Here is a 23,268-nt window from a genome sequence, read left to right as displayed (position 1 = left end):
TGGAATCAGCCTGAGTGTCCATCAGCGGATGAGTGGATTAGGAAAATGTGCATAATACACAATGCAAAACCATTCAGCCACACACAACAACGAAGCCCTGTCATTTGCAGCAACACGGATGGAACTGGAGGTCATTACGCTACATGAAATAAGCCAGGCACAGAAACACAAATATCACACATTCTCACTCACTCTCACTTCCTGAGGCCTAGCTCAGGAAGATACTGAAGGCTTGATTTGCCCTGAAAGACGGAATAAACTAAGAAAGAAGACAACTGGTGATACTGGAAAAAGGAGAAATAACCTGAGTAGGGCAAAAACGAATTCCCAAAGATGACAGTGAAGGGGTCATTGGATAAGTTAGTTGGGCACCAGAGGGAGTGCTGCCAGACTGTGAGAGGGCAAAAGACTCTAGGAGAACCTTTCATTCAATGAGTAATAATTAGCAAGAAAATTCAAAATGAAAAATTAAGAATTGGCCTGGTGCGGTGGCTCACACCTGTAAGTGCAGCACTTTGGGAGGCCGAGACAGAAGGATTGCTGGAGTCCAGGAGTTTGAGACTAGCCTAGACAACATAGTGAGACCCTGTCTCTATTCAAAAAATAATGTTTTTTTAAAAAGAAAGAAAACAAGACTTAAAATTATTAATTCCAGGAACAACAACAACAAAAAAAAAGCTAAGGAAAAGTCAGGGAATGTACATCACATGGTTCATGTGAATTACATTCGGGTAGTCACAAAAATGGTGGCACCGAATGCTGATCTCTCCAAAATTGTGACTGACAGCTATTGGGAGGATGGGGGAACAGGTGTGCTTCCATGGGGCTGGGAAGGGAAAGTTGAAAGACAGCTAAACTCTCATCCTTCATCATAGGGAAGCCAACAATAAAATCCTAAAACCAACAGGGAGCAACACAAGCATTTATCTGAATCACTTGGGGATCAAGTTAATGAGCAGATTCCAATTCAAAGGGTCTAGATAGGGTTATAGGGTCTGAGAGCATTTACTCCTAGTGAGCTCCAAGGTGATGTCCATGTTGATGGCTCACAGACTGCACACTGAACACAAGGATTTAGGGAACAGAAATAAATGCCAAAACACTTACTTAAAAGAGCTGAAAGCATTTGCCTCTAAAGGACAAGAAATAGGGTAGAAAGCAGGGTACCGTGCAGCTGTTTCTAAATAGCAAGCTTTGTAGAAGTGCTTGACTCTTAAAGCTGGGTGTGGTGGCTCATCCCTGTAATCTCAGTACTTTGAGACGCCGAGGTGGGCAGATCACCTGAGGTCAGGTGTTTGAGACCAGCCTGGCCAACATCATGGTGAAACCCCGTCTCTACTGAAAATACAAAAGTTAGCCGGGCGTGGTGGTGCACACCTGTAATCCCAGCTACTCAGGAGGCTGAGGCAGGAGAATCACCTGAACCCGGGAGGTGGAGGTTGCAGTTAGTTTAGATCATGCCACTGCACTCCAGCCTGTGTGACAGAGTGAGACTCCACCTAAAAAAACACAAAAAACAAAAATGAAGAAGTGTTTGACTCTTTAAACGATATGTGTGCAAAATGGAAACTAAATGTTTTTCTATGAGACAAGAACAACAAACACACGTACACACACAGACACACACACAGACACACACACACACACTTCACCTGATTTGTGCACCAGTACCACAAAGCTGTAATGGGCATTCCAAATATAATTCCGGGCCATGGAATGTCCCCAGTCACAGGATCTCGGAAGATGTGGAAGGAGTCCTCCCGAGGTGTGTAGCAGCTGGCACTGATTGTCAAGTTGTCCCCCTCGACTACGGACGGGATGGCATTCATGTACTTCTCGGTAAAGCTCTCGTAACCTCCAACTTCGTTAAATGCTAAAAAGGCATCAGAGTAAAATGAGATGTCTTACTGAAATCTAAGACGTCCAATGTTTATGATGACTACTTTTTGGTGGAGGTACACAAGCACCTCCCATCAGCCCAGTCCAATCCTCAGTGACCCTCTCCCAGATCCATGTCTTTCTGGTACCTCCACTGGCACTGCCTATGCTACCAGATTGACTTTCACGAAGTACAGAAAGCAAATAACTCTGACATGTCTTCCTATATTGCTCTTTGAAATTTTGAGTTAGTGTCTCTTTTAAGGTAAAAACGAAGCTGTTATCCAACAGGCCGACACTGATATCTCAGAACCATTTAGAGCATAAGCAAACTGGAATGTGAACTAACAAAGTGAGCCCCATGAAATTATCCATCAGAAAGCCCCAGCTCCTCTGAAAAGATCAGGAGGAAAAGGCCTCTCTTCTTGACCCAGAGCTTGGCTCTTTTGATCTTACTTGCAATCTGGCTTTCTGGTGCAACATTATATTTTGCCTGTTACAATAAAAAAAATTGGAAAGATAAGAGGCAGAAATTGGGGGTGGCAGGTTAGACGTGACAAGGGAAAATGATGAGACCCAGCCTGTTCGGGTCTGGAAAGGCTAGTCAGGTACAGAAGAGAATTGTGATTGCTCTTAAAAAGCTGAGCCCAGGCATCTGGTGTAGCTTAGTATAGCTTTAAATGATGAAAAATTCATCAGGGTATTATACAATTATAGGGTTGAGTTAACATTAATCTACTTCGTTATTTAGCTGAAGGACTACAATGTGCCAAACACCGTGCTAGGATCATGTGCAAAATAAACGTGCAAGGCAGGAACTTAGCCGAGTGGAGGATACAGACAATACAAGGAAGTTGCTTTGATTAGATAAATATGGATTGTAACAAAAATACATAGGAGACTCTAAGGGATGAGAGTCCCCCTCTTCATCCTAAAGATGGCAGAATTGAGGTTTAGAGACCTAATGCCAGGGAGTGCATCACTGAGGCCAGAAACCAAGGCACCATGAACAAGAACAGCACAGAAGTTCTGGATAACTGAATAGAAAGTACACAAAGAACTGGTGCTAACAACTAGCCTCTGGAGTGGCACTGTGCAACAGAAACATTCTGCAGTGATAGAACTGTCCTGTATCCACGCCGTCCAGTATGGCTAGTTTTCCTATGCAAAGATAAATACCATAATAAGAGAAAACAAATATTGGCAAGCTGTAAATTAGGTCAATATTGCTTGATGGCAATGAACTGAACGATACTAATAAGTGAGCATTATTAAGAAAACTCCAACCTATATTTGTGTATTGTCACAATGCAATAGATTTCCATCCAAAATAGTCATAATGAGGTTATGGATGTTTTGGATGAAAATCCACTACAATACATTGTTAGATACACAAAGATAGGTTGTGTATTCTATGTCTGTGTATGATTCAGTTGAACTAATATTCAGTTCTCAAATTTTTTCCTACTATTGAATCCTTCATTTCATAAAAATTCTGTGTAAATGAAAGGTTTCTAGACTTTGAATCTAATGTACAAATACTTCTGTAAAATTATCAACCCACTGCTACTGATTTTGTCTGTCCTTCACACAAAGAAATTAAGGTTAAATGAGATAACTTACCTAAGCAATAATATTTTTTTTTTTTTTTTGAGACGGAGTCTTGCTCTGTTGCCCAGGCTGGAGTGCAGTGGCCAGATCTCAGCTCACTGCAAGCTCCACCTCCCGGGTTTACGCCATTTTCCTGCCTCAGCCTCCCGAGTAGCTGGGACTATAGGTGCCCACCACCTTGCCTGGCTAGTTTTTCGTATTTTTTAGTACAGACTGGGGTTTCACCGTGTTAGCCAGGATGGTCTCGATCTCCTGACCTTGTGATCTGCCCATCTCGGCCTCCAAAGTGCTGGGATTACAGGCTTGAGCCACCGCGCCTGGCCAGCAATAATTTTTAAAAGAAAGTAATGTTCTTTTCCCCACCATCCATTTCCTTATGCTGAGATAATAAAGTAAGAAAGAAGTCAGGCAGTTATTTCAGTGATGGGGATTATATAAATGACGGGAAAGTGTGACCAGATGGAACTGGAAGGCATCCCAATAAGGAGCAGACAGACTGAACAGAAACAAGTCCCGTGACTTCTGGCCCCTGGGCACTGCACGCAGGGTCATCACTTACCAAACCCCATGAGAATAAAAGAGCCAATCAGCATGATGATGGTCTGGAGGGTGTCTGTGTAAATCACCGAGGCCAACCCCCCTGGTGAGAGAAAGAAAAGAACCAGGACATTTTATCCATGTGTTCCCATGTATTTGCCTTCACCACTGGGTTCTCCTCCACCCAGAACCCTGGAAATGACCCAGCAGAAGACATCAAAAGCTCCTAGGTGAGCCACAAGCTTGTCCTGACATCATGATCTCCTCAGCACTGGTTCTCCTAATTCCCTTGCTTTGCCCTGATTCAAAGTTTCTGTGAATTACAGTGAGGTTTCATCTTTGTGTCAGTTTTTGAATATTAAGCAGGGGAAAAGGCAGCACTTTAATACTATGAAAGTTTCTCTTAACAATCCCTCAATTTACACCCATTCAGCACAGTGCACTTGCTCTAAAATATCTAGCGAAACCACTTTTGCTCTAGTGTTGGAACGTATTATTGTTTCATTAATTCAGTACCAGATATAATTACTGTGTTTTGTCTTTTGCTGTAGTGTTGAACAACAACAAAACCCAAACCCAGCTTCTTTTTCAAGTCTAGACTAACTAGGCTGTCAGACTAGTTAGTCACCAGCACCTGCAACAAGATATTCCCTTTATGAGAGTGTCATGAGAAAATAAGATGAATCCTGAACACAGGAGACTCATGCCCTTATCGCTCCCTTATTCTGAAACACATGCTCTGTGGAAGTTGTCTGTACCAAAATAGAGACACTTATGTTAAACCCTAACAAAATGGGGCTGGGAGGCCATGCAGGTAGGGGCCTCATACACCCATGCCGGTAACAGGAACTGTTGGAAGACATTATCATGAAGACTGTCTCCTAGCAACAGCCAGTACCACCAATAAACGAACACCAGCACCTGCAAGAAGCAGGTGAAACAATCATCTTTGTTTCAAAACAGCTTATATGGACTTTTGCTCTCTGTCTTTAAAAGTCTCCCCTTTGCCCCAACCCCCTTGGAAGTCCTATAGTCTGCCATAGGACATATCCTGTTTGCAATCCCTCACTATTCCCGAAGAAACTCCTCATTTTGGAGAGTTGGTCTCTCTGTCACTTATTTTAGGTTGACAGCTCAAATGCACCGAAATGGCCCCAAAACTGTTTTGACTGTTCTAGCTGGTATTTTTCCTTACGTCTTCCAACTCAGCTGGTATACTTTAATTTTTATGTTAGTATGCATGAGCAGCATATCAACATACCTGGTTCACGAGGGCCTGCTTGGACTATTGTCACACATCATGTCCCACCAGCAACCCACTGCTCCAGTTCTCCTCTCTCAACTGTACCATTCACGGCCAAGGCCATGCCCTGGCATCCTGTGTTCATTTGAACCTCACCTTTCATTTGCTAGTCTCCTGTCTGAGCTGCTATTTCCTCTCAACCGTCTGTGGGGATGACATGCTGAATTCTGAGTGCCAGTCTGGGTACCAAACACATAGCTGAACCAAATGACCTGTTTCCTACCCCATCCCCCACATAATTCCCTTCCATCAAGATACTCACTTCTAATACGGAGGATTCTGTGTTCTATGCTCTACTTGTGTTTCTGGTGCTGTGCTTGACTCTCATAGTGGGAATGAAATGGTGCCTTTACCTCAGCAGCGACAAGGCTAACACTGAGAATGCTAATTGCAGGTTGGGGTGGGATCAGCAAAAGACAGTCTGAGTGAGCAGAATATACAACATACTCACCAGTGATGGTGTAAACAGCAGTCATAGCCAAGAGGATGAAGATTGCCAGGTAAAGGTCCAATCCCAAGGCCAGCTTGATGAATATAGCGCCAGCGAACATGTCTGACTGAAAAGGGAACAGTCAGGATGAGAAAGAAACATGCATTTGAGGCCACTGGTTTCTCTGCCCCAATGTCCACTCTTCTTAACCCTTCTTTTTCTGATAGACTCCTACTTATCCTTCAAGAAAGGCACTGAGATGGCCCCAGAGGAATACCTTCCATAAAGCCTCAAAACTGATTTTCACTGTCTTCACTCTCTTCTATATTCTCATAGAAGTTAGTTCTTTGCTCAGTTGAGGTGCTTATTAAATGAGGTGACATGTCCTGAGAACTTTTTCTGTACCATGAGGTTTAGAGAGGCTGAGTAATTGCTTATAGGAAGCTCCTCGACTGTGATGGAGTATTTAGAAATATATCTTCTCCTCGAGCCCAGGAGTTTGAGGCTGCAGTGAGCGGTAATTGGATAGAAAGTATGTACCAAGCAGCCGGGCGGGGTGGCTCAAGCCTGTAATCCCAGCACTTTGGGAGACTGAGGCGGGCGGATCACGAGATCAGGAGATCGACACCATCCTGGCTAACACGGTGAAACCCCGTCTCTACTAAAAATACAAAAAATGGGCTGGGCTAACACGGTGAAACCCCGTCTCTACTAAAAATACAAAAAATGGGCTGGGCATGGTGGCCGGGGGCTTGTAGTCCCAGCTACTCAGAGGCTGAGGCAGGAAAATGGCATGAACCCAGGAGGCGGAGCTTGCAGTGAGCCGAGATCGCACCACTGCACTCCAGCCCGGGCGACAGAGCGAGACTCCGTCTCAAAAAAAAAAAAAAAAAAAAAAAAAAGAAAGAAAGAAAGAATGTATGTACCAAAATAGAATACAACCAAAGAACATTGTTTCATATATATTCCAAATATATATGTGCTACAATGATTGAAAATTGGTTTGAATTGGGGGGTCAGTTATGATTAGTTTTGAAATTGAAGGGAAAATGTAGAATTAATTTAGATTATGCAGACTGTGCTGTAAAAGCATGATGCTGGCTGGAATTCAATTAATTACATGTGTCTCTGACTCTCCTAGGGCCCTTAGGTCTAACCATAAAAAAGGGAGCTTATGATCAACTTAGAAATCTCTCTAAGGCAAACATATTTCAGTGGGAAGTACATTTTCCTATCTACAAGGTTTGGCTCAGCATAATTAACATGAATAATTCAGGACAATTTCCTGCTAGTTATTATATGTGTGTGTCTATATATATATAAAACGAATAAGATATATGTTCTTAAAATTAGTATTCCTGTTTGCCAATGAGGATTTTTATAATTATCTGCTCGTTTTAATTTTCCTAAAATTATTAACAGAACTGAGTCCGTTTTTAAGAGACGAATTGGGTAACATTTTTTTCTCTGTTCTGGAAAAACTTAAGCTGCCCATGGATCATCTCTGCCTTGAAACCTTGACAGAATCCACCCTTACCCTTCTCCATGTCCCCAAACTACCTGTCAGGTAAGGCATTATTGTCATCATTTTGCATCTGAGAAAACGGAGGCTTAGGGAATTTGTCCTGGATCACCCAGATAGAAAGTGGTAAGCTCAGGATTTAAACCCGTGTGGTGTGACTCAGAAGCTTACATGGTTAAGCACTTTGTTATACTGTTATCATGGAATTTTACTTAGTGAAATATGTGGGGAACACTTAGAGAAGTATAGACAAATTATTCTAGGAAGATGGTGAATGTGGCAGCATGGTTTGTGAACTTCCATGACTCTCTACATTAGACAGAGCAAGTTTATGGCAAAACCAACAAAATTAGATGACCGGGTATTTCCATGAAGCCCAAAAGGCAAGACGGCAGGTGCAAATCAACCTCAGCCGTAAGATCTGCATGACAGCAAGATCTGGGAGAAGGCAGAGAGGAACAGTAGCTTATCTGAAGAAACTTCGACATCCCCACAGAGCCACCAGGTGACTGCTGAGAAGCACAGTGGGACAATTCCAGAACTATAGCAGAGCATAGAAGAGGTTTTGTTTTAATAACCAGTGGGCAACTATAAATGCTACTTGGTAAATTCCAAAAGGGTTTAGAGTAGTCTGGGTCAAACAAGCTCTCAAAAGCAACAGCCAAAGCTGCCTTTCAGAACAGGGATCTACACCCAGGAGAAACCTCTAGAAAAGGCAAAAAAATTTGGTGAAGTGAGGAACACCATGCTTGATGATACACTAGTCTTCTGGTGGGGATGGAGAACGACTGCAAATAAGTTCTGAATTCATTTTTAGTTTGTTTGTTTGTTTGTAACAGTACGGGTGAGGCAATTTGGAAGTAATTTTCTTGTTAAAAATATTTACTTATTTTTGTTTCGGCCAGGCATAGTGGCTGATGCCTGTAATCCCAGCATTTTGGGAGGCCAAAGCGGGTGGATCACTTGAGGTCTTTTGTCAATTTATGCTTTTGCTATCTGTGGTTTTGAGATCTTATCCAAAAAAATATTTGCTCAGGCCAATGTCCTGAAGCATTTCTGAAACCATTTTTGATGCATTATAGGATTGAGCAAACAAACTATATATATATATGTGTGTGTATATATGTGTATGGGTGTGTGTGTATATATATGTGTGTTTATGTGTGTGTGTATATATATATATGTTGATGACTTGGAGGGCCAGGATTCTCAATTGTGGAAGAAGGAACATATAAATATAGAATTGCAAAAGGCAATAAAATACTCTATAAAGCTGGATTGGAATTGGAGGTATTCGTGTGAACTCATGATTTCTAAACTGTATATGTATGTGTATAGCTGCCTAGAAAGTATATGTATGTGTATGAATATATCTGTTTCTGTGTGTGCATTTACATGTGTGTATGTATGCATTTATTTCCTAATTCTGTCAGCTAAAAGAGTCAAGAAAAAAAGTCAACCCAATAAGCACACTTAGCACCTAGATTTTTGTTTCTAATACCGTTCCCCACTAAAGGAACCAGGGCTGTCCCAGAAAAACAGATGACCCCAGGGCTGGAGCAGGGCTGGTACAAGATGAGTCTGAAACATTTTGTTAGGCCAGAATTTAAGAAATTGCTCAACAAAATGATGGGATCATGCTCCATCCTTTACACAGAATCCAGTTTGAGGAACTCTCACTGGCCAAATGTGGTATAAGTATCAAAATAACTGGCCGGGTGCGGTGACTCATGCCTATAATTGCAGCACTTTGGGAGGCCGAGGCAGGCAGATCACAAGGTCAGGAGTTTGAGACCAGCCTGACTAGCATGGTGAAACCCCGTCTCTACTGAAAATACAAACCTGGCAGGCGTGGAGGTTGCAGTGAGCTGAGGTCGTGCCACTGCACTCCAGCGAGGGTGACAGAGTGAGACTCCATTTCAAAAAAAAAAAAAAAAAAGTATCCAATAACTGCATATAATAATATTGGTAAACCAATGATAAATAGGAATGTATCAGTCCAATATCAGTAATAGATAAATAGAGAAGGGAAGACTCCTGCCCTCAGTAGCCTGCTGAATGCTGGCTGGGAACTATGGAAGGAGTGGTAGAGTTGGAAAATTATTATTTGGCAACCATCATAGTAAAGATTGGATCTAATAAGAATCATTTATGAATGTTAAATCTACTGGAAAAATTTGAAAAGGAACGGGATATTTCAATGGTTTAAAGCGTCTATCACAGACCACTTATTGGTTACAGGGGAAAATAAAACGGTAATTCTACAGTGGAGAAACTGGGCAATACTTTGACCAGGTGATTAAAATTAACATCACCATTGAGGAACAGATGGGCCCTGAATACTTCTAGATAAGATACTCTTAGTAGGATATATCACTTATGCAGTATTCCAGCCAAGAAGAATGCATAACCTGAATCCAACCATGAAGAAATATCAGGCAAATCCAAAATAAAGATTGTCATATTAAGAAGGGTGGAGTAGGGACTCTGTCCTTCAAAATGTCAGTGTCATCAAAGACAGAAAAGGGGGTATGGAAATGTTCCAGAAGAAAGGAGGCTGAAGACCTTTGGCAACTGAATGTGGCACCTAACCCTAGAACCGCATCCTGCACTGGAGAAGAAAAGATGATAAAAAGGATATTACTGGGTCAATTGACAAAGCTGGAATGTAAATGGTAGATTAGTGTATCCATGTTATGTTTACTTGAGTTGATCATTCCACTGTGGTTTTGCAAGAAATTATCCCTGCTCCTAGGAATAACGATATACAGGGAAGGCTTAGTTTAAAAAAACCATCATTTGGCCAGGCACGGTGGCTCAAGCCTGTAATCCCAGCACTTTGGGAGGCCGAGACGGGCGGATCACGAGGTCAGGAGATCGAGACCATCCTGGCTAACACAGTGAAACCCCGTCTCTACTAAAAAATATAAAAAACTAGCCGGGCGAGGTGGCGGGCGCCTGTAGTCCCAGCTACTCAGGAGGCTGAGGCAGGAGAATGGCGTAAACCCGGGAGGCGGAGCTTGCAGTGAGCTGAGATCTGGCCACTGCACTCCAGACTGGGCGACACAGCGAGACTCCGTCTCAAAAAAAAAAAAAAAAAAAACCCATCATTTTACAACTGCCACAGTAAAGACTGGATCAGGTAAAAATCACTGGATCAGGTAGAATCATCAATGAGTGTTAAATCTGGGGGGAAATTTACATTGAACTTTTTGGGGTTAAAGGGCAATGATGTATATAACAATCTCAAATAGTTAAAAACATATGAGAGACACTTTGGGAGGCTGAGCAGCGTGGATCATTTGAGATCAGGAGTTCGAGACCAACCTGGCCAACATGGTGAAACCCCATCTCTACTAAAAATACAAAAAAAATTAACCAAGCGTGTTGGTGCGTGCCTGGCTACTAGGGTGGCTGAGGCAGAAGAATCGCTTGAACCTGAGAGGCACAGGTTGCAGTGAGCCGAGTGAGCCAAGACTGTGCCACGGCACTCCAGCCTGGAGGACATAGTGAGACTGCCTCTGTTTCTTTGCAGAACTTGGGACTGGAAACAAGTGTAGCAGGAGACGGTTGTATTTTTCTCTAAGATTTGAAATAAAATCTGACATTTTATCATCCCACCCGATATTGATGTTGGCCAAAAACCTGTTCTTGATTTTCTGAGCCTAGATCCCAACTCAGTTGTACAAATACAAAGTACTTTCTGTAACTCTAATGCACAGTGGGGTTTTCCAGGAATACCAACTAATATTGAGGGAACATTTCACTTTTAAAAAAATGTTCAGCATTTCAGAAAGAGTGTTACTTGTGGAGGTGCCACACATGCATATCTGCCTCTGCCTGCATTTATAGCTGTCTTCACTCATACTGCTTTATCCTCATCCACAGAGGGGTGAGTATTACACCACAGCATTTTGACTTGATGTGTAGTTCTACTTAATCATTTTCATATTAAAACACACTATCTTATTGTGGATTCCTTGACCTTTGTTTCTATTATATAGCACTATTAAGGAATTAAATCCATGGTTTTGAAATTATATATAAGTAGTCAACACATTATCAATGATTTTTTTTCTAAAGAAATAGGGACTACTCCAGGTCACTCAGGCTGGGGTGCAGTGGCATGATCTTAGCTCACTATAACTTAGCTCCTGGGTTCAAGTGCTCCTTCTGCCTCAGCCAAAGTAGCTGGGACAATAAATGTGTGCCACCACACCTGGCTAAATAATCCTTTTTTTTTTTAAGAGACAAAGGTCTCACTATTTAGCCCAGGCAGCTCTGGAACCCCTGGCCTCCAGCGATCCTCCTGCCTTAGTCTCCCGAAGTGCTGGGATTACAGGCAGAAGTCACTGGGCTCAGCCACCAATGACTTTTTTTTAATTGTGGTAAAACATGTATGACATAAAATTTACCATTTTAACCATTTAAGTATATAATTCAGTGGCATTAGTTACACTAACAATGACTGTAAAATATTTCTCATAATAAAGAGGAATTGCAAGGATCAGAATTTTCTTTTGCTATAAAGGACTGTATTAAAACAATAGTCAATATCTGAATAAAGACTGTAGATTAGATAATAGTTTGTATCAAATCTCAATACAAATGTTATTACAGTTTGAGAACCAGTGAACAAGATGATCTTTTCCAACCTGGGCAGAGGAGAGTTATGAAAACTGTACTGTCCTAATGTCTCATAACGATCTGTTTAATAAGTAACTAGGACACAATCCGTTATCACAGTGTAAGAGTACACAAAAGGTCATGTCTAAGGTTAATCATTATTAATGTCACTTAAGACATAAACTTGCAGGCAAGAATGGACTCCTGCTAAGGTGTCTTTCCAGCCAACCATGGACTCTGCACAGCCACGGACCTATACATGGCTTCCCTGCACCCACACTCAGATCACCAACATTCTGTCCCTCCCCATCCACCAGCAACCCTCCAGCCTGGGAGGTTGCATCCTTCGGGGGGCCCCTTTCACTGTGCATTGTCCTCTGTTCTCTGTCTTCATGCCTGCTCATTTTCTTTAAAAAAAAAAAAAATTATCGATTTACTTTTTTGAGACAGAGTCTCGCTCTTGTCGCCAGGCCGGAGTGCAGTGGTGTGATCTTGGTTCACTGCAACCTCCGCCTCCCGGGTTCAAGCATTTCTCCTGCCTCAGCCTCCTGAGTAGCCAGGACTACAGGTGCATTCCACCATGCCCAGCTAATTTCTGTATTTTTAGTAGAGATGAGGTTTCACCACATTGGCCAGGATGGTCTCCATCTCTTGACCTCATGATCTGCCTACCTCGGCCTCCCACAGTGTTGGGATTACAGGTGTGAGCCACTGCCCCTGGTCTGCTTCAGAACCATAAAGCTGTAGATTTCAGCACCAGAGGAGAACTGGGAGATTAGCAAGTCCAACGATTTAATAAATGTGTGAACTCTAAGCCCCTGACACCTGTGAGCTACTCTGCTTCCCTCTGCCTCACCTAACCTTCCCATCCTGGGGAATACTTAAGTGCCCTCTCCAAGAGTACGACCCCCAATGCCATCCATCAGGGAGTATCCTCTTCTCTGGGTGTGCACAGCACATTTTCTCTATGTGTCCGTGCACTCTAGTTCAGCATGTATTTTAGTACGTTTGCATGTACTGTCATACGAGACTAACTATTTCATGTGCAGAATTCTTATCTCCTTAGCCATATGGTAAACTCCCATTGCTCAAGAATCTTTGCTACACTCACTCACAGCTCAATAATATGCAGTCAGTGCTGGGCAATGCTCACATTGCATTGGGAAGGCTCATGCCATCTAATCTAAGCATCTAGTTCACTTCCAACAATGACTCAGCACAACAGAGAAGCAATAGGAAAGGTCAGCCTTTTCTCTCATGAACTCTCAGACACCTGCCTAGACTGTGAACTTGAGATTATTTTGTTAGTCACTGATACATGAGGAGCAAATAAGTTACTCTTTGTTTTTTACACCTGCTGCTGAATCTTCAGATTCCTTCTTTCCTCACTGATTATCTCCCCAAAATGTAACGTTTGTTTATTTATTTATTTTTGAGATGGAGTCTCGCTCTGTCTCCGAGACTGGAGTGCAGTGGTGTGATCTTGGCTCAATGCAACCTCCGCCTCCCAGGTTCAAGTTATTCTGCCTAAGCCTCACAAGTAGCTGGGATTACTGGTGCGCATCACCATGTCTGGCTAATTTTTGTATTTTTAGTAGAGACAGGGTTTCACCATGTTGGCCAGGCTGGTCTCAAACTCCTGACCTCAAGTGATCCACCTGCCTCAGCCTCCCAAAGTCCTGGGATTACAAGTGTGCGCCACTGCACCAGGCCCCCCAATAATGTGACTTTATTAAAAAAGTACTTAAAATGTACTTTAAAATTTTTTAACACTTATTTGTGACATATGTCTTACCATGGTGGTCTTAGATAGAGTGAACTTAAGAAAAATCAGTATAATAATACAAAGTACTTTCCTTGTGGTTCATGTGTCAGATAATCAAACTGAAAATGAAAATATAAATCTGGACATGGTCTGAGAAATGAATATAAAGGTTATCTCGCAATGGAAAAGGCAGGAGACCAAGTCCTTCTCTTTACTACTAAAGAGCTGTGTTTGGCATTTATACCACTGCCAGCCTCCACTGCCAGCCTCCACTGCCAGCCTCCCCAGATATACACAAGTTCTTGAATGAGACGTTTTATTCTTTCTTTACATCCATTTTTTCATATCCTTGATAAGAGGGGAGATTTATACCCTAGAGCCTCTCACGACTTAAAAGTCTACTACTCTGTGAACACAGGATCTTGGAAGCTCCCTTTTTTCTCATTAAGACTTTGAAGAGACACCCCTGCGAATTTAAGACATCCATAACCTTGACCCTTTAAAGGCTGTTGACAGTCTACACATCCAGCTCGCTGATATTAGCACTCTGGCCCCATCTGACAACCTCTTGAAGTTAAAATGCCAGGAGGCTCTGAACTCACAGAAATTAACAAAACCACACAGACGAAGAGGGAGAGGATGGAGAGGTAGACCTGGAGTCGCTCCCCACCAAACCGCTTCTTGAGATATTCCGGCATCGTCATCACCTGCAGAGACAGACATTGACAGGGACTTACCCTTAGTGCCCTGTGCGTTCAGATTACTCAGCATTTCCTAAGCACCTATGAGTGAAAGTGCTGTGTATGGCCCCTTCCTGGTGATGGAACCATGGCTTCTTATTCGTAGAGGCATCCCTGATGCCAGGCACAATGACTGTGCCTGGCAGAGGGTGGGTGCTCAAACCATGCTTCTGAAGAGATGGACACTCCCATGGATAACTCCAGCAAAAGTCTCTCTCCTGACCCATCTGCAGACCTCACTTTCCCACTGCCGGCTGGGCATCTCCACCTTAGTGTCCTGAATGCACCAAACACTCATCCTGTTGAAAAGTGAAATCATCATTCTTGTCATCCATCATCTGCCTCTGATCCGGAATCCTTGGCTCCATTAATGGTGGCCTCGTGTACTCCGACCCTCGAGCTTCAAGTCTTAGAGCTGATCATAATGCTTCACCCTCCACTGCCTTCACCTTTACTCTGCCATCAAACCTGTCATCTCTGCTCCAGGGTCATTATGCAGGGGCACCACAGATTTCCCCACTGGCTGCAGCCACATTCTATACCAGAAACCTCTCTAGTCAAGAAATCTGATTTTTTGTCTCTCTGTATATTTCTAGCAATAGGCCAGGTGAAGGGCAGGAACCCATGTTTCATGATTGAAGAGAAAAAATAAGTAAATAAATGAATGTCTGACAGATTTACCCAAACACTAAGGATATGGAACTGGCCCAGTTCTCCCACAGAACTGATGTCTGTGGTTTATTTGAATAAGCATAGAAACTGATCCTCCCACTGTTACAAATTGAGAAAGTTATCTTTGTCTTATCTGAGTTCCTCTCTCAGGAAATCAACCATCACTTCTCCCAGATAGGGTCAAAGAGCTGAAACTCACTAGATCACCACACCTGGACAGTGAGAAGCCAGACTCCTCGCCCGTTATAATTGTCTAACCCACCACCTGCTTCCTGTTGACTGACTTCTCTTCCTTATCCCCACCCTTAATTCCATGTTTTCCTATACATGGTTACATATCTTCCCTGTAATATAAATCCCTAATTTTGGTCCATCAGGAAGATGGATTTGAGACTGAGCTCCCATCTTCCTGGCTGCAGCACCCAAATAAAGCCTTTTTTCCTGGCAATACTCATTGTCTCAGTGAGTGGTCTTCTGTGCAGTGAGCAGCAGTGCCTAGGACTGAACTCTGGCATTTTGGTAACAGATACTCACCCCCGACTTGATGTAGATGGGGACAAAGATCCACCCGAGAATCGGCAACATTACTGAGGACTACAAGGAACCAAAATAAGAGACAGTGAGACGTTAAAGAGGCTTGGCTTGTGGACCTTCTCCTTATATGACCTCTGAGTCTGGATATTAAAAAAAAAAAGTTGGCTTAATCCCGTCCCATTCAAACAATTACAATCCCGATATAATTGTGAGTTCCTTTTTTTCTGTTTCTATGACTCAGGGGCCACAATTTTCTGGGGATTAAGTTGTGGTGAAAAAGGGAAAGAAGATAAGGGTTCTGATCCCAGTGGAACCCCTGGAAGATCATACAATCTTGGCCAAAGGGAATTTTTCTTGAGTTGCATAAATGATAAATGGAGTGACAAAGCAATGAGAAAGGAACCTGGAGATAGAAGAATATCACCAGTGCTCCCTAAGTCTTCCCACATACAATGATGATAGTAATGCAATCTAGCATTAATATGCAACTTTTACAGAGTCTTCACATATATCACTTACGCTGCTCTCAGCCTAAGTGAGGCAGATATGAGAAGCACAGTTATTCTTATCTTACAGAGGGGGAATCTTGAGCCTTACACCTTACAGCGATTAAGGGGGCCCAAGGTCACAGCGACAGGGGGAGCAGCTGAGTTCTCTGCAGCTGGCTTGTCACACCCACTTGGTCCATAGGTCATTCTGGTCATGCCTCTGGAGACTGGCTTAATTCTGGTGTCCATGGCACTATTAAAACAAAGCTCCAGGCAAGGGCATATCTGGAGGTTGGGTCCATCCTGGACTCCTGGATACTACTGAAGTACATGTAGGGGCAAAATCTTCAACAGGGGAGGGGTACAGGCATGTGTGATCACTCAAGGTCACTTTCTGAGTTCAGCCAGGGATGGTCTGTTTAAACTTCCACTATGATACAACTTTTCTTTACACAGGCATCGTCTTCTACCTAATATGCACATGCATGTAAATGAAAACACCAGGAAGAGTAAGACAGACGAACAGAAAAACTCAGGCAGCTCAAGAGCTACTGGTAGCATATCCATCACATGTCCAGCCATGTGCTAGACAAACTTGTCCAACCTGTGGCTCAAGCTGGCTTTGAATGTGGCCCAACACAAACTTGTAAACTTTCTTTAAAAATAATAAGGTTTTTTGGTGATTTTTTTTTTTTTTAGCTCATCAGCTATCGTTAGTGTTAGTGTATTTTATGTGTGGTTCAAGATAATTCTTCTTCTTCCAGTGTGGTCTAGGGCAGTCAAAAGATTGGATACCCCGGTGCTAGATTGGATACCCCGGTGCTAGAGGATGGGCTGGACACATAGTGGGAACTCAGGGAGGAGAGATGAAAAGGAGAGCTAAAATGATCAAGTGAACAGAGATCGAGGCATATAGAAATGACATTCCTGGTGGGAATAACTGCTTGAGAAAAATCTTAGAGGTGAGCAATAATGTGCATGGAATGGGCTAGGCAGAATGGGGCCACAGAAGTGCTGAAGGTCAAATAAGAGGTGGAGGCTGGGTGCAGTGGCTCACACCTGTAATCCTAGCATTTTGGGAGGCTGAGGTGAGAGGATCACAGAGCTCAGGAGTTAAGAGACCAGCCTGGGCAACATAGGGAGACCCCCATATCTACAAAAAACCAAAAACCTAGCTGGGCAGGGTGGTGCACACCTGTAGTCCCAGCTACATGGGAGGCTGTGGTGGGAGGATGGCTTGAGCCCAGGAGGTCAGTGAGCCATGATCCTGCCACTGCACTCCAACTTGGGTTACAGAGCAAGGCTGCGGGAGTGTAAATTAGTTCAACCATTGTGGAAGACAGTGTGGCGATTCCTCAAGGATTTAGAACCAGAAATACCATTTGACCCATCAATCTCATTACTGGGTATGTACCCAAAGGATTATAAATCATTCTACTATAAACACACATGCACATGCATGTTTACTGCAGCACTATTTATAATAGCAAATACTGGCCGGGCGTGGTGGCTCAAGCCTGTAATCCCAGCACTTTGGGAGGCGGAGACGGGTGGATCACCAGGTCAGGAGATCGAGACCATCCTGGCTAACACGGTGAAACCCCGTCTCTACTAAAAAAAACTACAAAAAACTAGCCGGGTGAGGTGGCGGCGCCTGTAGTCCCAGCTACGCGGGAGGCTGAGACAGGAGAATGGCATAAACCCGGGAGGCGGAGCTTGCAGTGAGCTGATATCCGGCCACAGCACTCCAGCCTGGGTGACAGAGCGAGACTCCGTCTCAAAAATAAAAAAATTTAAAAATAAAAAAATAGTAATAATAGCAAATACTTGGAATCAACCCAAATGCTCAACAATGATAGACTGGATAAAGAAAATGTGGCACATATATACCACGGAATACTACGCAGCCATAAGAAAGGATCAGTTCATGTCCTTTGCAGGGACATGGATGAAGCTGGAAGCCATCATTCTCAGCAAACTAACCCAGGAACAGGAAATCAAACACCACATGTTCTCATTCATGAGTAGGAGCTGAACAATGAGAACACACGGACACAGGGAGGGGAACATCAGACACTGGGGCCTGTCAGAGGGTGGGGGGCAAGGGGAGGGAGAGCATTAGGACAAATACCTAATGCATGCAGGGCTTAAAACCTAGATGATGGGTTCATAGGTGCGGCAAACCACCATGGCACATGTATACCTATGTAACAAACCTGCAGGTTCTGCACACGTATCCCAGAACTTAAAATTGACAAAGAAAACAACAACAAACAAATAAGCGAAAAAAAAAAATCAAACCAAAAAGGCGAACATTCTATACAGACACCCAGAAAAACCTGGGATATGACTTTCATTAATATGCCTGGATGCTATGGTTTCAACTTCGTGTACCACCAAGTTCATGTGTCGGAAACTTAACCCCCAATGCAACAGTATTGAGAGGTTGGACCATTAAGTGGTTATTAGGTCACGAGAGCTCTTCTCTCATAAATAGATGTTCACCATTATCAAGATAGTAGGTTGGTTATAGTAGGAGTGGGTTCCTGAGTTTAAAAAATGAGTTTCACCCTCTCCTCTCCTTTCCCCTCCCCTCCCCTCCCCTTCTCCTCTCTCTTTCTTTCTCTCATCCTCCATCCCTCTCTCCCTCTCTCTTGTGCCCTATTCCCTTCCACCTTCCACCTTCCACCGTGGGATGACGAAGTAAGAAGCCCTTGCCAGATGTGGGTCCCTCAGCTCTTGCACTTCCCAGCTTTCAGAGGTGTGAGAGACACATTTCTGTTCTTTATAAATTACCCAGCCTGTGATATTCTGTCATAGCAGCATAAAACATCCTAAGACACTGGATATGGTTTTGATTTAAAGGAAAAACCCTATGATGTCACTTACAGTCCATTCAAATGTGACAGTGGCGACTCCTGAAGCTGCTCCTGTACCAGCCAGCCCCACATAGTGGTTGCTGCCGATGTTACTGGCAAAGAGAGAGGCGCCCATCTGGAATGCAAGAGAACAGACCAGGGTTGGGGTTAAAAGATCCAAATCAGACTTCTTGAAAATAGATACTGATAGCCGGGCGCGGTGGCTCAAGCCTGTAATCCAAGCACTTTGGGAGGCCGAGACGGGCGGATCACGAGGTCAGGAGATCGAGACCATCCTGGCTAACATGGTGAAACCCCATCTCTACTAAAAATACAAAAAATTAGCCGGGCGTGGTGGCGGGCGCCTCTAGTCCCAGCTACTCGGGAGGCTGAGGCGGGAGAATGGCGTGAACCCGGGAGGCGGAGCTTGTAGTGAGCCGAGATCCAGTCATTCCACTCCAGCCTGGGCGACAGAGCGAGACTCTGTCTCAAAAAAAAAAAAAAAAAGAAAAGAAAGAAAATAGATGCTGAGATGTTTCAGTCACTACTCCTCAGAGCAGGAGTCAAGCAAACAACGGCCCCTGGGCTAATCCAGCCCATGGTCAATTTCTGAATGGCCCATGAGCCAAGAATGTGTTTTTACATTTTTGCATTGTTAAATAATAGTTAACAATCTAAATAAGCATAATATTTTGTGAAATGTGAAATTGTAAAAATGTGAAATTATATGATTCAAATTTCATTGTCTGGAACACAACTACGCTCATTGGTTTTCCATACGGACTTGGGCTGCTTTTTGTGCTACAATAGCAGGGTTCTGTGTCTGCAATAGACGATATGGCTAGAAAACCCTAAAATATTTACAATCTGGCCTTTTACAGAAAAGCTTGTTGGCCCGTCTTGGGAGAGCATTGGTCAATCTACTAAAATGCTGAGTTGAGCCTGTCCTTGGCCAAGCACTGCCAGATCTCCCACCATCTCTTGTCCCTTTAATCATACGCAAAGACCCCAAGCTGGCTGGGAGGGAATTTCTCTCCACCCTCCCAGCCACGGGACCCTTTTTTCATTCTCATTCATCCCCTCGCCATCACAGTGCCTGCTGTTTTAAAGACCCAAAGATCAAGAGAGGTCTCTTGAGTGGGCGTGGATGAGCACCAGTCCTGGCAGAAGAGAATTGGGGTGTGGCTCTTCCCACTTTTTAAGGCCTCTGTAAAATCACTTTTTCTACTCAGCTACATGGGGTCAGAGGATGGAATTGAGCTGCTTTTTGGTTTCAAGATCGCTTGAGCCTCCTTGCGTGTTTCACTAAACAGTCCTAAAAATGCGATGTCTGATTGGATGCCCCAAATAAAATTTATTTCAAACTTCCAGTTGTTCTGCTTCCATCACCCCAGCCAGGACAGTTGCCCATCTCCACTTCTCCTCATATCATTTAGAAAATGAGTCAGACCTGTGAAGGAAGCATTTGCTAAGCACCCACCGTATAATGTGATGGTGGGCTGGTACTCTCCAGGTGCAGAGGGGAAGGTGCAGCCTCTGCTGCAGTGGGACCCTGGCTGAGGGGGCCGCACATCAAAACCCCACAAGAACACCCACTGGGCACGAATCAGGAAGCACCAGCATTAGCACCATCACAGGGAACACAATAAATAACTGCACTGGGACATAAGGACCCATGGGGAGAGCCGGGCGGCTCCTCAGATGAGGAAGGGCTGAGGTGAGGGATTGAAGGAGGACAGCAGACAAGGGAGGGCCAATCCTAAGAAGAGGGCCAGCATCAGCTCAGGACTGGCAACAAAGCAGGAATGTGCAGAGCTCATAAGCCAGGAGAAAACTCTTGATAAAGAGCAGAAGAAAAGAATATGAGGTGGGGCTGAACTGGGGCCCTTCAGTGCCAGACTGAACCTGCTGTCATAATAGGTGACATACTGTCATGTCCTGGAATTACAGAGAGGAGCCATGAGGTCAGGGATTTAGGAAAGCAGCCTCAGCGACTAGGCAACCAATGTACATCAGAACTGATCAACATTCCCAGTGTTTTCTACATTCACTGTGTTTTTTCTTTGAAATGGAGTTTCACTCTTGTTGCCCAGGCTGGAGTGCAGTGGCATGATCTAGGCTCACTGTAACCTCTGCCTCCCAGGTTCAAGTGATTCTCCTGCCTCAGCCTCCTGAGTAGCTGGGATTGCAGACATGCACCACCACGCCCGGCTAATTTTTGTATTTTTAGTAGAGATGGTTTCACCATGTTGGTCAGGCTGGTCTCAAACTCCTGACTTCAGATGATTTGCCAGCCTTGGCCTCCCCAAGTGCTGGGATTACAGGCGTGAGCCACTGCGCCCGTCCTACATTCACTTTTAAGCACACACTCAGAAAATTTATCTCCAGAAAACTTTGGTCCACTTACCGGTCCAGAAAACTTACCGGCCACCAGGCCACATCACGACCAGCGAGGAAGAAGCCTCCTATAGTACCTCGGTTGGTCCTCAGCATCGCCTGAGTGGAAGGGAAGAGAGATGAGGGTCAAGTCACAGCAAGTGCACCCAGATACCCCAGAGGCTCTGGCCAGGGTGCTGACAGGGGTTACTTCAGCACTCCTACAGAGAGAAACATTTTGCTGGAAAGTGTTCTGCAGCTATCAAGTTTTAAAGGACTTCAAAAACAATCACTTCGTAAAAACCCAGAGCCGGAAGAACTTAAAAAAAAATCATAATCCTCAACTTCTGTCTTAACTGCTGTGATTATTCTCACTTATGAAAACCATGTGAGGTATCAGTGAGCCATGCTTGCAGGAAAATTTGCAGTCTCAAACTTATCAAAAAGAAAAAAAGTCAACGTAAATGAAGAGTCCAACTCACTCAATCAGAAAGTGAGCAAACAACAAAAGAAAGTGAAAGAAATGCAATAATAAAAATACCATCTTTATCCATTACGCCAGGTGTTGGGGATGCAAAGTAAATCTGAAGGTCCCGGTGCGGCCTCTGTGCACACGATGGGGTTGTTAGGAGAACACATTAGCTCATTGTAAGCATTATTTATGCAACACACAAGAAAATGATTCTGATACTAACACATTTGTGAAAAGCTTTGTCATGACCACACCCCTCCCCCCCCTTAAGATGCCCCCTCCTAAACCTTGTGCCCACCCTTGTGCCACTGGGATTCCACCTACCCACAGCCCAACAGCCATCACCACCAGAAAATAGATGACAATGATTGAGATGTCAGCAGCATTTTGGATGCGATCAGACAATGGAGGTGGCTCTGGGGTCTCAATCATGGTGCTGGGGCTAACCGTACTGGCCATGGCTGCAGGCAGTGCTATATTCATTCCACAGCATGAACCATCTTTATATAAGTTCTGGGTTAATGATCAGCCTCAGGCAGGTGGGGCGAGATATCAGAGCCAGCTCCTGGATATGGAGACCTTTAAACCTCTCCTCCAAAGCTATGGCACCCCAGCCCTCCACCAGTGAGTGCTAGCCTAGGTAGAGTGTGAGAATGAGGGATGCAGGGCCAGAAATGAGGGGAGAATCTGAGGTGGAGCATGGGGCATTCTCTTGAGTGCAAAGACAGGGTCTTTAAGGAGATCTGACCAGGTGGAGGGGGGATTTGAGAGAAATGAAGACAGACAAGGAGGGGAGAAGGAACCAGAAATCAGCCAGGAGAGACCGAATGCAATGGTTCCTCAGAGAACAGCTACAATTTCTGACCAATGAGCTATATCCCTTGACAGTGAAGTGAATTATGCCTTTCATGGATTCCAAAGTCCCACATTTCTCTGAAGTGAGTTTCATATGCCACAAAGACATTGGTGGCCTGTATAGGAAAGGAAGTGGCTCTTCAGGCACCATATGTGGAGAGTTGAGGCTGCGCAGAGCTGTGGAGAGCACTGGGTCAGAGGGTTGTACGAGAAGTGAATCAACCTGGAAGCATGTGATGGGGATCATGAGGACTCAGGAAACAAGACCCCTGGACCACAGCTAAGAAGAAGTTAGAAGTAAAGCCTACGTGGTGGCTGACACCTGTAATCCCAGCACTTTGGTAGGTCAAGGAGAGAGCATCACTTGAGACCAGGAGTTCGAGACCAGCTTGGGCAACATAGGGAGTCTTTGTCTCTACAAAAATTAGCTGAGTGTGGTGATGCATGCCTGTGGTCCCAGCTACTTGGGAGGCCGAAGAGGGAGGATCACCTGTGATTGGGAGGTCAAAGCTATAGTGAGCCATGATCATGCCACTGCACTCCAGCCTGGGCAACCGAGCAAGATCCTGTCTCAAAAAAAACAAAACAAAACAAAAAACAA

General features: G+C 44.1%; 1 protein-coding gene across 7 annotated transcripts in view; it reads right to left on the bottom strand.

Annotated features, from left to right (window-relative positions):
- Positions 1–23,268, bottom strand: part of LOC104668645 (solute carrier family 5 member 4-like) — a 59,987-nt gene that overhangs the window by 15,661 nt on the left and 21,058 nt on the right. For all 7 annotated transcript variants that reach the window (XM_030915076.1, XM_030915078.1, XM_030915077.1 and 4 more), the window contains 7 exons: positions 21,389–21,460; positions 18,996–19,100; positions 15,619–15,678; positions 14,275–14,379; positions 5,781–5,886; positions 4,049–4,129; positions 1,653–1,873 (listed from right to left, as the gene is read on the bottom strand). In XM_030915076.1, coding sequence (XP_030770936.1) covers positions 1,653–1,873; positions 4,049–4,129; positions 5,781–5,886; positions 14,275–14,379; positions 15,619–15,678; positions 18,996–19,100; positions 21,389–21,460 — 750 coding nt within the window. The remainder of the gene's footprint in view (positions 1–1,652; positions 1,874–4,048; positions 4,130–5,780; positions 5,887–14,274; positions 14,380–15,618; positions 15,679–18,995; positions 19,101–21,388; positions 21,461–23,268) is intronic.

The sequence above is a fragment of the Rhinopithecus roxellana genome, chromosome 13 (genome assembly GCF_007565055.1).
Source record: "Rhinopithecus roxellana isolate Shanxi Qingling chromosome 13, ASM756505v1, whole genome shotgun sequence".
In the NCBI taxonomy this organism is placed as follows: domain Eukaryota; kingdom Metazoa; phylum Chordata; class Mammalia; order Primates; family Cercopithecidae; genus Rhinopithecus; species Rhinopithecus roxellana.
The sequence above is the reverse complement of the archived record's forward strand: the minus strand, read 5'-3'. Positions and strand labels throughout refer to the sequence as shown.